Consider the following 16,619-nt stretch of genomic DNA (forward strand, 5'->3'; position numbering starts at 1 on the left):
AATTTCAACGAAAAACATTAAAACGGCGTTCATTGAAATTTGTTAAAGGGAACAAAAGTAGGGAAAAGCGAAGCTTAAGACTTCTCGAATACAAAGCTTATTCAATTACGTACTGTGGTGATTTACCTTTTACCAAAAAAGTTATACGCTTCTCAGACACCGTGCCTTACTGGCTTTTGTGTTTGTTTGTAACTCGTGGAAGATAGCTTGGTTGTGGCGGCCTGAAAGCACGCCACCTAGTCATTACAACGTTAACACATGCGCAGACGTTTGAGCGCTGTGGCTTGTTTCACTTGCTTCTGACGCAGTTCATCAGTATCTTTAAAAACTAATAACCGCGTGCCTTGCATCCCGCTATGTCTAGTGAAAGATTACGCCTAGTGCACTCAGAATTGAGCAAAATTGACTTTCCACTAAACGTCTAATCGTATATTTATACAGCAGCCTTGTACAATAAAATATAAAAATATATCTTTATTTCCCTTGAAGGATCCAAGAAAACTTTAAAATTTTATTACTTCGTGACAGAAGTAACATCAATTTGATGGTAACTTCCATTATTGGGTGTTTGAAAAATTAATTTATAACAATTTACGTTGTTTAATTCGTATGCTTTGCACACCCAATCGCATTAATAGTAATGCTGTATGCAAAAATAATAATTCATCATTTTTATCTATGTTTCGCTGAATTTTTTTAAATTAAAGATAAAGATCTTTCACTAATTTTGGTTCCATAACCGAGACCATAATGAGAAAGCACGACATGTATATCCCTCTGCAGTTTTTTCAGATATGTGAGCATACTTTTCATAGTACTTAATACCGGGCTATGGAAATAAACGAATACAAATGCAACTTTCTGCAAGCAAATGATTTGAGTGAAATAGTAACTGTTATTCAAAGGTTTTTACGTCAAATATAAGCTTGGAAACTAAATGCCTTTGATAAAAACTTTGTTGTAAAAACTAACTATCTCAACAAAAGAATATGAACAGGTTTCGTTCTGAAATGTAAAGAATACGATACTTAGAAAACATGTCAGTTAACATGGTCAATGAGGACGGGATTACAAACATTTGTTTTCAAAAAATAACTTTCTGAACCGCAAAGATCGATTATAATTTTACTTTGCGTATCGATTTGCCTTTTTAAATTGAAAATACGTGTTAATCTTCGCACTTTTTATGAGCAGATCGCCTGACACACGAGTATGCGTAGTAAGTCTTTCCCCCTTTTTTATATCTGTTAGAATGGCGATTAATTAAATAACTGTCTATTTTCTGAACGAATAACAGTTCACGATTGTCGTGTAGAACGACACTAACCATAAGTAGAATTTTACATTCTCTCGTCTTCGTCTTCGTCTTCGATAAGAGACCAGTTGCATTCATCATCAGATTCAGCTCTACCGTTACATTCTACACTAGTGTAGTATTTCATTCTCTTTTTGGATCGAAACTGAAGAATCCCAAATACAACAAGAAAAGTAACAATTGCCAGTGACATAGCTGCAATGGCTATTGCCGATAGCCCAGTCTTTCCGGGATCTACGAGCACAAATTTGAGTGCACTATCATTTGGATACTGCACTGAGCGATTCCTGTCAATGACTGATGATTTACATTCTCTTCCACATGGATGACAAGATCTTGTTTGTTCCTCAATGGAATGATTGGGCGAACACTGTACAACGCACATTCCACGCTCAAGATAAAGCGGGCTCTTACATAAGCGACAGTTATCTGAAGAGAAACCATAACAAGATTGACAGACAGGATGACACGTTTGACACTGATGAATACCATACTGTTCCGTAAGAAACGATCCACTTGGACAGCTACTGACACAAGTAAAATTGTAGAATACTTTGCCTTGTGAGCAACTAAGACAGTTGAAACTATCTGGGCCATTGCATGATCTGCAATTTGGATGACACTTCTCACATTTTCCTTCAAGAGAAAATTTTCCTTCAGGGCATACTGAGCCGCAAGTTCCTTTGTCTTGACTTTGAACTAAGTCTTTTGCACATGATAAGCAAGTGTCTGCACCAGCACCAGAACATGTCTGGCAGGTTGGGTGACAGTTCTCACAGAGACCTGTGTCCCGATTTGGAAATGTTCCATGGGGACATTCCTTTTTGCACGAAAAGCCAACTAGACTTGTATCTGGTTTGCTGCATGTGATGCAGTCATTCGCTGTAGGCCCAATACACCTTGAACAAGAAGGGTGACATTTTATACACTTCTGACGACTGGTATCCAATACCCAGCCATGTTTGGGACACTCTCTGATACAGTAGTGCTTATAGAGCACAAATGGTGGTATACATCTTGTGCAATTTCTGAGGCCATTCCCTGCAAAAGAATTGGATAAAAGATAGCCAACGTGAGTACGATAGAATGATTAAAGCTTACTCTTAAGTACTTCGACACCTGTAGACTCAAGATCATTGCATATCGAATTTACAAGCCAAAAGGGATATTTTGAACTAACCGTGGATAAATGGTGTACCGACTTTATCCGAACCTTTCGATCTATGAGGTATTTTCTACTGTTCTCTCATTTTCCATGGCAAGTTTAATGGTTTACAAACGTAACTGAATTTTGCAGGATGAGATACTTTAACCTTAATTATATTAATATGTTGACAGTTGTACAGCTAAGGAAAATAACTACTCATAAACTTACCTCCTTCACAGGTTGAGCAATAGTAGTCACATCGCTGGCAACTATTAACTTCTCTGTCAAAGTAATAGTCTGACGGACAAGATGCTAAACATCTTGAGTTCGCCATGACAGATGCAGGATGACATCTGGTACATTGATCCGCACCGGGTCCTGTGCAAGACTTGCATGATGAATGACATGGCGCACAACTTTTTGTTCCTGGCAGTAGATAGGTTCCAATCGGGCAGATACTGACACAGATTCCATTATTCAGAACCTCGTGTTCTTTGCACCGGACACAGTTGTTGGAAGACCTCACACATTCCTTGCACATACCATCACAAGGTTCACATGAGTTAGTTTTGCTACGATATTGGCCTGCTGGGCACTGTGTTCGACATGAATTAGCAACAAACAATAAACCTGGCTGACAGGACAAACATTCCACTTCGTTTTTGCATTTTGTGCATCCAGGGGAGCACGGCTTACATCGTGTTGTATCCAGCTCACCGAAGTAACCGTCTGGACACTCATAGGAACACTGTTTTGTTTGCAAATCCAGAAACTTTATATCACTGCAGCTTAGGCAGTCTTGTTCATCTGGACCAGTGCATGAATGGCACACAGGATGGCATCTCTGACAGCCGTCACTACTATTAAACTTGCCTCTTGGACAAACTGGTTTGCATTCAGAGCCATCAAGCGACCAGCCAGCTGTAAAGAAAATAAGTTTTAAAAAAAGGCGTTACAACAAAAGAAAATCTTCCCTGCTCCCAAAAGTTTTATCCGTTTGTTCTCTTGTAACAATGTGGCAATAAGCGGTCACAGGAAGTGAAAATTGTGGAAAGAGAAAAAAAAGGGACATGTAAATCTTGAATATACGATTAGGCTAAACGAGTCCTCCTAAACTAGTCCTTTTACAAAGGAGATCAATTAAAAGAATTGCTCCGAGGAGAAAGGTCAGAAGAAAATACTTTATTTTCCTATTTCTGTCATCGTTTTCATGATTATAGACCCCCTTGAGTTCTGCATAAAAAAATGATGATAGAGTTCAAAATACCTCTACAAGTCTGGCAGTCGCTAGCAGACGGTCCACGGCATGTTTCACAATTTGTGTGGCAAGATTTACAGGTAAGAGGATTTTGACTGTGGAACGTTCCATCCGGACATTTGGTGACACACGTTGATCCAGCCAAAACATTCGAAGGGGAGCAAGAGAAACAGTGGTTGCTTTCCTCACCAAAGCATGTGCGACATGCTGAGTTACAAGGGACACAGCTGCGCAAAAAAAACAAAACAAGATAGTGTAAATGACGATTCTTTTTTAGTTGTACAAATATTACATAGCTCTTTAATCAGTTAAATCGCAAGAATCAGCGTGGTCTGCCATACGTTTTCTGCTGCAACACGTTTTGAAAATTATCAATGAGAATAATATGCTAATAAGCTATCCCCACCACATTACATACCAAGCCTCACCTGGAATTCCTAGGGAAGGTTCCTTCAGGACAACGTATCAAGCACTGAGATTTGTACTTAACAAATCCTTCTGAACAAGACTGACACTCCAGACTCGAGGAATGACTGCAAGAAGCACATCCAACCTGGCAATTTTCACATATCGAAGAGGTACTGTTTGGAAATGTGCCAGTTGGACAATGTTCAGCTGACAAACATTGATGCACGTGTAGAAATTTGCCTTCTTGACAGCTGGTGCATTTGGTGGGTTCGATAGCATCACAATGTTTACATGACGACAGGCAAGCAACACAAGTGCCATTTGAGGATTCCCCATACTGACCTAGAAATGACATCGATCAAATCAATCCATATCTTATGAATATCAAGTACCAATAGTATGATAATTGCTGCATAATTATGACAGGGTTGTTGAGAAGAATTCTAAAGCCAGCAGTAAGACCACCCTTTTACACTTACTAGGTAACCTGAGTGGTTGAATGTTGTGCCGCGTAGCACTGGGAACACAAATGGTGAAACAGAGAATTAACTCTGAAGTGTAAATTAAAGTGCTATTTAAACCCATGAATAACCCACAGGGCGTTAGCCCTAATAAAGGGAAACAGGGAACCACACGAGGCAAAGAAAAAATCTTTTGACCTCGGTGGGAATCGAACCCACGACCTCCGGATTAGATCTACCGTTACTCTGCCGACTGAGCTACGAGGTCGCACAGAGAAAGTCGGGGACGATTTGGGATGGTGAATCGCGGCGAAGAGAAAGTAAGGGTACATATGAATGTTGTGCCGCGTAGCACTGGGAACACAAATGGTGAAACAGAGAATTAACTCTGAAGTGTATTAACTCTGAACATTCATATGTACCCTTACTTTCTCTTCGCCGCGATTCACCATCCCAAATCGTCCCCGACTTTCTCTGTGCGACCTCGTAGCTCAGTCGGCAGAGTAACGGTAGATCTAATCCGGAGGTCGTGGGTTCGATTCCCACCGAGGTCAAAAGATTTTTTCTTTGCCTCGTGTGGTTCCCTGTTTCCCTTTATTAGGGCTAACGCCCTGTGGGTTATTCATGGGTTTAAATAGCACTTTAATTTACACTTCAGAGTTAATTCTCTGTTTCACCAACCTGAGTGGTTGGTTGTTTTTCAGTCATTTGTTAAAAATGAAGACGGTAGATCAGTTCAAACACAGGTGAATTTTCCCTTCCTACAGCGGAACTAATGGACAGACAGAGCCAAGCCTATTATAAAGTGAAATCAAAAGTGAGATCTTCACTTTCAAGCCTACATGCTACTATCAGTCAACGTACCCTCAGGACAACTTTCAACACATGTCCCAACTGGGGTTCCAGTCCTAAAGTGTCCCTTGCTACAAGACAGACAATCGGATGCTGAAGATCCTTCACAACTGCTGCATGATGCAGAACAAGGTTTGCATTCCTGGCTTTCTCTATCCCCATAGAATCCACTTGGGCAAGATGCCTTACACTCTCCCCCATGCAGAAACAGTTGCTGCTGAGTTTCTTTAGTGCCACATTCTGTGCAAGAGCTTGCACCACCAGCATGACATTTACGACAAGAAGGGTGACAAATCTTGCACTGTCCGTCTTCTGCTAAGTACTGTCCATCTGCACATTTAGCTACACATCTGCTGAAATGATGCCTGTACTGTGACCTACAGGAAGTGCATGACGTTGCATTACCGGCACAAGTCAAACATGACTTGTCACACTTCCCGCACATCAGAATAGAACCATTGACATGTTTATACCAACCATCGGGGCAAAAGTTCACACAACTTCCATTGTTCAGAATAAGAGGTCGATGACATGATAAACAGTTAGGTGAGTTAGGTCCATAACAAGTTGCACATGTTGGACTGCACGGGGCACAGAGTTTTGCAGTCAGATCTCTGTATTCTGTCTTGGTGCAATCGGCAACACACTCCTTCAAAAAAATAATCACGATTTCGATTCATAACGTCACGCCTATGATATTTCTATATCCTTGAATATAATAGCATGCAACATAAACTATAGGTGTCTCTTTAACTAGAGGTAATATCCAAGAACATGAACTTGTGACTGTAAATTGAATAATAGTCTTAGCAAGGTGATCTCAAGCTTACTTCCATTATGTTGGTGGTTTGCTAAAGGTTATAACACCGGTAAACCACCAAAAATAAAGGAACATGCTGTATGTAAATTATAAAAATCGATCAGGCTGTAATGGCAAGAGATTCTTTCACTTGTAGCTAAAGGATGATATCAATACTCAAGTTGTGAGCTGCAGGTCTACATATCAAAACTCAAGTTGTGAGCAACAGGTCCACATGAAACTAATTATATGAAGACCTGTCAATATGATAATAAGTGCTACAACAATGTTTTCCAACTGCAGTTGGTCATAGTATTAGTCATGCATTATTAATTAATTACTCTTACATTGCTGGTGCTTCTTCTGAAGTGCTTACACTCTTTACATTGGTTTGCCCTTGGTCCAGTGCAGCCATTTTGGCATTCCAAGTTGCAGGCAGCTACTGGTTCCTTGGTGGAATCAGTAGGTTGTGGCGGTTCTGATGTGCCATAAGTAATCAAATACCAATTCTTGAGTGTTCCACTATTTCGAGAAGCACCTGGAAAAGATAAAACCAAAAAATACACTTAATCAACAATGCCTTTTTGTCCAAACCTTCTTTCCCTTCCTGTCATGGAATCATGAAACGTCAATTACATAAGGTCACATACTGATTCATATCCATTTCTTGTGATGAAAGCAGTTTCCTTTATATTATGATTAAGGATTAGAATTCTCTTATTCTCAGAGACTAGAACACCCTTAGGAAATGGCTAAAGTCATACAACACCATTTCAAAAGGATAAATTTTTTTTCTTCTTGTCTTCTGTCTTCCTTCATTGAAAAATAATGGACACAATGAATACTTGTGAGAAACATGAAGATTTAAATATACAAAATGTCTTTTGTCAGAGAGAGCTTTCCTCACCATGGTTTTCAATCTCCAATGTCCATGTTCCTTTTGGATCTTCACCCCATGTATGAGTTGACATGAATTCCCAATCTGTAAAGCCAGCACTTGAGTAGTCTTCCCTTCGCTGTGGCAATAAAACTGAAGCTGTTCCACGAGGGGAAATCAGCTTAATAGTGAGGTCTCCACGTCGTGTAAAAGTCAAGGTTATGACCACTTGAACATGTTCCAAGTAACGCACATAGCGGCCACTACCTGAACAAGCTGTTGCATCAATAGTCACCTTTAAAGAGCCAGTTCCAGGAATTGGTCTAAAGGAGAAAATATTAAGTGATGAGTAGTAAATTAAATGAAAAAAAGGACAACAGATCTTTCATGATGCATTGTCATTCATTCTGAACAATTCATACGTTTCAAATTTAAGGATCACCTCTGCTGTGCTTCAGGTATTTCACGACAGACATGCTGGGCTGGTGTAGTTTTCCACTTCCTTGCAAGGTTGACAAGTGCTAAAGCATTAAGTAAACCATAACCAAACTTGTGGCTGACCTTTCTCCCAACTGCATTGACAACAAAGTCATCGGATTTCAACTTAGCATTGGATGATGTTCGAACAACAAGATGCTGCATGTCCCTCCAGGTCAGGTTGCGACTGGGTGAGAAGAATTAGCATGTTAAAATTAGGCACACCCTGAATGATGTGACTACGAAATATCTTCATCATTAAGTCACACCAACACTGTTACTGTGAAACTGAGAAAAGTGAACATTTTACCTCCACAGGTGACCTGACCAATCACAACAAAGTTCAGCACATGCAAGAAAACTTCCAAAAAACACAAACTAATTTGGAGTTCAGTTATCCAAAACCTTTACCCATTTGGCATTTCCCTGACACATAATAACATTCCATGCATGCCTCTGGTGTTCATTGTTATCTGTGTTTCACAGTACTGTACAAAAAGGAATGAGGGATCAGTACTTACTTAACTTCCATTGCAAGGGCTAATATTCCAGCAGCAAGAGGTGCTGAAGCAGATGTGCCTGTATGTGAATCTGTACATCTACCATGCAGGTCTGTGGTAACCTATAACCAAACATCACGTTGTTACTTGACTTCTGTTTATAACAACATTAAATTACAAATATTTTTTATTTGAAAACAAGTGATACAACCTGGAGGTCATAATGCTCTTTCAGCGACAATTTACCTCCAGTAGCTTCATGCCATTTTGTAAAGGTAACATTGAATCTTACAACAACGACTTTTATGATATTTGTAACAAATACCTGAATAAATACAGTAAGGGAAAAAGTATCTATACTTAATGTACATACAATTTTTCTCATATCATAGCTCCCACTGCTAAAAGTAGTGGCCAGAGTTGATGCACAGTACTCAGAATACCATGGAGAAGTTCCATGTTCTGTTGCTGAGCTGATTGACAAAGTGTAAATACTATTTGTGTAGCCATCACAACTGCAACTGTCATGGCCTCTCCCCCCATTGCCAGAGGCCCACACAAAAATGGAACCTAATCCACCACGGCCCTGTAAGGGAATGAAACACGCTAAATGTCATTCACATTTTTCATTTGATTTCTTTTTATTTTACAGCTCTCTTTTCAATGTTACCCTTAATAATACAATGGTATTTTCACCAAGAACACGGAAAACTTAATTAAAAAGTTTGATTCAGACGTTAGGCTTCTGCTGCACTTTTGTTGAACTTAACTGAACTGAATTAAGTTTGACAAGGCAGAAGCAAGATGTCTGAACTGAGTCTTGTACTAGAAGAGGCCATAATAAAAAAGGTTTACCTTTTGAACACCATCAGCAAATGCCTTTTTTGCCAAAGTAGCTGGTCCATCAACTGTTCTCCCATCATCATCTGGTCCCCAACTTGAACTGTACAAATCAATATGCTGAGGATTAAGACTCAGAGATGATGCCTCCACTGCATCTGTCACATCACCATCAAGCATGCGTACACCTAAAACCCACAGAAAAACACATGTAAAAATTTTTGCAATCTGAATTGATTCACCCAAAAGAGAGTAATGGGTCCAGAGTGATGATACCTTGGCATGTGGTGAAAAAATCTCAGATCTTGGAGAAATAAGCTCACCGTAGTATGCCTAGTGGCACTCTACAATCAGAGCTCTCCTAGTATTGGTAGCTTACAGGTAAAAAGAGACTTGACGTAAGTCTATCACAAATACACCTCAAGCATTTTGTAAACTCTTCCTGGCAATTTTCAGGTGCCCAGTTACACTCTTGAGTGAGGAGGATTGTGAATGTAAGAGGCCAACTCCAAGGCTTAAACTTGAGCTTAAACTCAAGCTTCAAAACTAACCCAGATTTCTTATTCCTTTCTACAAAGGCCTCCTTTGGGCTAATTTCTTCTATTTGTTTGGAGCATCCAATCATCAAATTGTAAAAAAAAAGAATTATACTGAATTCTCTTTTTAAACTTTCATATCTGAAATCAGAATTCACACTAACCCTAAGTCATCTTCACCTGGCTTTAAACAACTCAGCCCTGGAGTCTTAGGCAGGCAACACACCTGGGGATTTTATTGCCATTGCAATGTTCAAAATTGCATGTCAGATATTGGCGATTTTAAGCTCTGATCACAGCGATTGGCACATAAAATCACCAAGTGTGTCGCCGCCTTTGAGTAGAAGACAGCTGGTTGCAAAACATGGTCTAGGGAAAGCTGTCAAAACTGGTATTGCATTCTTGATTAAGCAATCTTTGAAGACCTTCAAATTTTCCCTCAATACCGACATTAGCCTGTAGATATTCCTTGCAACTGCATATGGTATTTTTTGTTTGTATACTTGCATGTTTATACCTATACAGCCAGCTTACCTCCAACTTTCGATCCTGGTGCCACGCCCACACCACAGACACTGTTGTTCCATGCTGCAGCCACTTCACCTGCACATCTTGTACCATGCCTAGGTAATGTGAGAAGCAAATAGCTTAATCCTTCAATTCCCAGAAATGATCAACATGTAACTTCTCCCTATAATATCCATACATTATCCAGCAAACTGGTAATGAGAACTTTTCAGGTTGAAGTTGTTGTCTTGATCTCACATCAAATTCTCACAACTAATCCACAAGGAAAAGTGTAGCAGCTCGAGGGGAATATGAACAATAAATCTTGGGGGTTAAAGGGTTAACGTCAATCAAATTATGAAAGGTAGGTCTTTGATCATAGAGATCAAATCCAAAATGTTCAAAATCAAATCACAACTCACAGCAACTAGAAAATCGTGGTTGATTTTGAACAGATGCAAAACCATCCTCTGGATTTTACGAAATTTTACTTATGGTCGCACTAATTTCATACTCCTTACTATGCCTGAAGCTGTCAAATAATCTTGGCATCAGAGCTTACAGAATTAACAAGGCAAAGTGTAAACTGATGTACCTCATTGACATTGAAGCATTTGTTTGCCTTTTTACATGACTTACCTGTTTTCATCATTCCATGTTGGTCTCGGAGCAGGATCAGGATCATTGCTGTTATAGTCATAACTAGCCTCAGAATCCTGAAAGACATGCGATGTAATCATTAACCCTTAATTAACACCTTAACATCAGAATCCATATTCTCCATTCTCTTCTCTATAAGTTTCCTTTAGTACTGACAAGGAGAATTTGTTTAACAATCAAAGCTTCTTTGGGTGGTAATCATTTGCTTTATTCTCATGATCTCAATGAATGATTCAGCCATATAACTGTATGGAGAAATTAGATGCTGGTCACTCTCTGGGTTTAAAGGGTTGAAGGGGCTTTCAGAAATCTTAAAGGCATCACTGATCAGTTTCTCAATCCTTCTGTTCAATGGTAGATGCTGAAAATAATGAAGTAATATAAAAGGACTGCCAATGTTTAATCTCAGTTTCACTTAAAACCATAAACACTTAAAGTGGCAACAACATAACAGCTTGCTTAATGGCAAACTCTTATATAAATTCATTTGCCAAAATTTCTCAAACTCATCAGAGCAACAGTACAAAACAGTGGCAACTTGGGAGTGCTTTTACTATTAATTGATTTATTATTAATTTACTGCAAAACCTTCTTAATACATCCCCCACAAGGCTATGAAAATGTGGTCCAAATTAAGGGGGTCATAAAAACAAGGTGGCTGTAAAAGGCCAAAAGCAAGAAAGGGTTAACATTGCTTTAACAATAACTGATAAGAACTTACATAATTATCCTTTAAATCCCCATGTTTATACTCAATTCCTACAAAAGAATAGGACAGACAGACTGAGATGAAAGTAATAGAATGATAACAATCAAATTAATCATAGTCAGTGAAAGTCTAGGAACTAAATTATGCTGGAGGAAATTGAAATATTCACAATACAAATGGTTGATTTTAAATCATTCATGGATGGAACAAGATTTTTTGTTCACTTTGATCTCAATGTTGAACTTAACCCTTTAACTCCCAAGATTTGACTGTTAATTCTCCCCTCTTGCTGCTACACAATTCCTTGTAAATTAGTTGCAAGAATGTGGTGAAAGATCAAGATAACACCTTCTACCTGATAAATTTGAGTATTCTCTTTAACTGTTTGCTAAAAATAGTGTGGAAGTTATTAGGGGAAGTTACATGTTAGTCACTTCTGGGAGTTAAAGGGTTAATAATGAAGACCTTCACAGCCATTTCCATGTACAGATACAGTGGCCTAATGCAGAGCGAACTGGACTCAAGGTAAAGAGCTCCAGTTCAAATGAGTATGGGCAAAGCAACTGGGAGGCCTCATAAAACACCATGGGATAGCCTGTGAAAGACTAGCAGGAGTAGTTATACTTCTAGTTATTTAACGTTTTCACTCTCAAGATCTCATTAGCAATTCTCCTAATTCTCTAAATATTGACTCTTCTTGTTGCCATGGCCAAAGAACCGAATACATCACAATGAAGTATTGATTGCTTTATTGTGATCTATTTTATTGAATTTCTCTGTGAAACCATGGGCTGAAAGGATTAACTATAGAACTTTACATAGAATGTATTCTTTTGGTCAGGGTTTATTTCATTATCAGGGAAAAGTCAAGGAATTATACTGACATTTGATATCAACTAGAGTGAAAGATTGTATGACCCAGTAACTCTCCTAAATCAGTATCTACCGGTAATCATTATTAATTCATTATTGTTTGTATATTATGAAAGTGTCTCCATTGAGATAGTTCTAACAGCAATCAGATTTGACACAAAGAAATTTCTTTTTCTTGTACTCACTCTTGTTGTCAATATTAGGGGAACTGTATTTGCCAATAGTGAGCAACTTAGCTTAGCAATATCTGTGACAAATCAATATTTGAGGTCTTCAATATTCAATGTATATCTGTGTACTTGCAAAAGATATGCTAGTTAAAATTCACATACCATCATCTAGGATGGACACAACTATGCCCTTGCCAGTAACACCCTGTTCCCATACGGGAAGGACGTTGTGATCATATCCTCTAAATATACTGTCTCTATTATGCTGTAAAAGAAAAGCAATAATTCAATGTGAAGAAAAAGCAAATGTTATATATCAGCCCTCCATTTGTGAGAGAGCTGTGCAATATCATTTATGTCGTTCCCTTACCATAACAAAATGTATTTCATCATCTGGGAAAAAAATGGATAACCAAAACCCACTTGAAACTATTACTGAATAAAATCTAGATGGCATATACAATAACTGTTGCAATCAATAAGAAAGAAAATGAGAGCTATTTTTTGAAAATTCATTGCTCCCTCTATCTCTTCCTTGAGATATTACGGTCATACACTGGTAAAAGGAATGGGTGCTCTCTATCACTTCATGTACTTGTAGTACAAATCATTACCTAGTGCTGCTGTCAAATGCCTATGGAAAGGTGTCATTTTAGAATCAATCAAAAAAAGTGCCTGTGTTTTAGGTTCTCAGTTTGCAGGAAAACATGACAAATATCCATCTAACAAAAGGAAAAAATAATTGGTTATGTTGAGTTTATCTTTAATTTGTCTCCAGCTTGCCATGCAATCCCACAGCCCGCAGCTGGAAATAGGCTCTTTTTTTCTGACTTCCTTTTTATCTGACTTCCAACTGGCATTCTTAAAAGCAGTGCAGACTACCAGTAAAGCTGAGCTCAATAACCTAACAACCATTTTATATATCTCCTTGTATAAAGTATTTTGAATATATTCTGGGAGACCAAGAAAATATGAATAGCAGATGTGCAAGAGTGGTTTCTCCCACAGGCCAATCAGACAGATTTGTATATATGTATAATTTACCAGATCAGTAAAAAATATCTATGTGGCAAATTAAAAGTGGAGTGGAATGAAAAAAGCAAATAAAATATTCCACTTGGAAAAGTTTTTGAGTCAAAATGATTTTAAAAATTGTAAAAATCATAATGAAAATACTTTTTCTCATGATAATAATTACAGTGAAGGTAAAGGGAAACCCTCAAGGAATATTTTATATAATAAATTACACCTGCTCCGCTTTCGTGAATCGTTTAAATTACACTATACAAACGGAAATAGAGAGTAATCGTCTTCAAAATGTTTCAAAAGAATTGTTTCAGATTTGTGTCTAAGATTATTTCAAATCTCAGAAATCTCTTTGCACAATTAAATGCACTACCGGTAAACGTAAACTTGCACATGGTACTTTGTAAAACGCTCTAAAAAATTGGACTTTATGCTCTCTTCAATTAAATTCTGTAATTGGGTACAACTTTCACCGCAACGTATCCGCCTCAGATCTATCATTTGCACTTCAAAAATCGTTGTTGGTGTAAATTTACAACTCGACAAAAATTTTCTCTGATCGCACGAAAGTTTAAACATACTACTAAGCTCAATTCTACGACTGTAAGAGCAAGAACTAGCTCCCTGGCAAACTAACGATAGAATTTGACTTACTCCTAACTTACCAGAAACCACTGTTTACTATAATCTGGATCATTTAACTTGGGATTATAATCTCTTCGTACGCGTCTCTTCACAATTTGTTGATCTGCCCAAATCACCTTAAACAGAAGAAATAATATCATTAAAGTCGTTGAGGAAGTGCAAGACTGCCGTAACAAAAGAAACCAACTTCCTGGATTTAGCATTTTTGTTAATGCAAGTGTAGATGTTAAGAATGGATTATAAAACGCAATGCATACATTAGGATGTTCACCAAGGTCCGATGTGATATCCATGGCATCGCGTTTCGATCGTTTGGGATGTGAATTGTGCTTGAACAAATAAAATCCTTCCAGACTTCCAACCTATAAATGAAGACAAAAAACACTTCCAATTCATTGATCAAACAAACGCGTGAAATGAAGAGGATAAGTTGAATTCCCTCGAGCAGAAAACCTCAAATGAAAAATAGCATCCTTCTAGGCACTTATGCCACTCACGGGAGGCTAATGAATCAATGTCTCCCCTACCTGGCCTAACAGTGTAAGATCCTTTTCTCTTGCTATCCTTTCGGCCTCCCGAAGACCACCATCAACCTTCGCAACCCATGTATTGGAATACACTTCCCGAGTACGACACGTAGCCAAGTTCAACACCGCGATAACCAACATGTAATAACTAGTATGCATTATCGCCGCTTCAAGAAACGATCTTGCCGCAAAAGTGTATACAAAATAAATCAAAAGTGAGCTAACTAAAATACAAAAGGAATAATCGGTACCGCGGAATACCTATACCGATCGAGAACGAACAAGTTCACATAATTTTTCCATACAGATTTACGTGCAATGTCAATAGTATGCCGAAACAAAATATCTGTCTTCGTGACGTCACACGAAGACTCCTACTTCCTTTAGTTTTACCGCGCGCGTGACGCAATTTGCTGAAAAGGGTTCATGGATAAGATTTATGGTTGATACTCGGAAATAGAAACCTTCCTAGTTGGCTGCAACCATTCGAATAAGCCCAACCTAAAAATAGTATGCGAAAAAGAAAGAATTCATAGCGCGTGGGACTTAATGTTTACTCTGGAGTGAAAGCTGTGATAACACAGCCACCACGCGCCATAAAAGATGAGGAGAAAAACAAACTCGCTTTTGCTTAAAGTTAATAGATTGAATTGGTAAACTCTGTGAGGAACATTACTAAAAATTTCCTGAATTTCCGAGAATACAGATATAAAGGAGATCAATTCATAAATCAATTTGATTTACATTTTTCGTTGTCGCTACCTTCACTTAATCTGTTCCATAAACGGTTTTCCGAACCACTGTTTGTAAACGAATCTATTTTTACACAGCTGTTTCGCTCCCAGAGATTTATTTCAATGGAACAAGAATTGAAACTTCATTATTTTCAATCTGCCAGAAAGGCAGATTTATGAAACAAAGCAGGTGCTTTTGTAGAAAAGGACTGTTAGTGAAGCAGATCTTCGAGTTTCTCAGTTAACAATAATATAAAACATCTCAGCCGAGCAGAGAAGAAGTGTCTATGCTGTTCAGAAGTTAAGTTTGCGCTAATTTTTCAATGGCGTACATAACCTGTCAGTAATACTACAACATTGAAAATAGTGGTGTCTTTTGTTCTAAGGTTACGAAATTCTCATGTTGTGACAAATTTTTAATACCAATTAAATTGCCATAGCACAGTAAAATGCTTAAAGCCTTTTAATAAGCGAAACAAAATAAAAAGCGAGATATGATATTGCAGTTAAAGGAGTTTTTCCTTTGTACCCAGCGCCTTTAAAAGTCCGGCTACAGCTCACTTGTATCCTTCAAGGGATAATTCAGACAAAGAATACCATGAAAGAATCGCTGAATGTGTAAACCAGAGGGGGAAATCATTACATTTTTGGCACTCCATTAATTTCCTGTGGAAAACAGAGGGGCGCATCATGAGAGTGACATGTTGGTATATAGTAAATCATCGGCCGCCGCGGGGAAATCCTAGGTTGACATTAACCTTAAATCTCTTAAACTACAATAAATCATTCCCTCTCTTTGTGATTCCCGATACCTCGAAATGAAAGCGAACACAGCCCAACTTTATTCTGTAAATAACCACAAAATATGACATAACTCCACAAAGATAAGAGCGTCATGGAGGCGTTCTTGATGGGAAAGGATTTTATAAGCGCGCCTGTCTTCACTTCTGTCGCTATCCAGGTTGCTAAGTAAATATGGGAAACTTGGAGCTGTATCGATGTCTCCGCTCAAATCCTGAAACGAACACAGCTATTAGTTCTACGCATCTTGGCGTCTATCAGGCTTCTCTTGTGCCGTATAGGCTTTTTCTTTGTAATAAAAACAGACGAAAGGCAAAGTAAACAAACAAAAGAAAAAACAAAAACAAAAATCGCGCCTCGTTAAAAAAATTCTTGCCGATTGGATGTTTGTCTCGCTAATCTAGTCTATTTATTTCACCCTAAACTGTCCCAATTCTTTTTTTATAACAAAGATATCCTCAATTTTTTTTTTTTGGAAGGGGGAAGTGCGCGGGGAG

At 38.3% G+C, this 16,619-nt stretch overlaps 1 protein-coding gene across 1 annotated transcript; it reads right to left on the reverse strand.

Annotated features, from left to right (window-relative positions):
* Window positions 1-459: 459 nt before the first annotated feature.
* On the reverse strand, window positions 460-15,116 carry LOC113680784 (proprotein convertase subtilisin/kexin type 6). Its single transcript, XM_027197835.2, has 18 exons — window positions 14,588-15,116; window positions 14,318-14,422; window positions 14,081-14,176; window positions 12,552-12,654; window positions 11,359-11,396; window positions 10,617-10,693; window positions 10,005-10,093; window positions 8,950-9,122; window positions 8,468-8,680; window positions 8,116-8,216; window positions 7,560-7,781; window positions 7,148-7,440; window positions 6,588-6,778; window positions 5,454-6,090; window positions 4,149-4,470; window positions 3,730-3,947; window positions 2,691-3,383; window positions 460-2,356 (listed from the first exon to the last, which is right to left on the reverse strand). The coding sequence occupies exons 1-18, from the start codon at window positions 14,744-14,746 to the stop codon at window positions 1,341-1,343; spliced, it is 4,746 nt and encodes a 1,581-aa protein (XP_027053636.2). The 5' UTR covers window positions 14,747-15,116; the 3' UTR covers window positions 460-1,340.
* Window positions 15,117-16,619: the final 1,503 nt, after the last annotated feature.

This window comes from Pocillopora damicornis, chromosome 4 (genome assembly GCF_964200805.1).
Source record: "Pocillopora damicornis chromosome 4, jaPocDami1.2, whole genome shotgun sequence".
NCBI lineage: Eukaryota > Metazoa > Cnidaria > Anthozoa > Scleractinia > Pocilloporidae > Pocillopora > Pocillopora damicornis.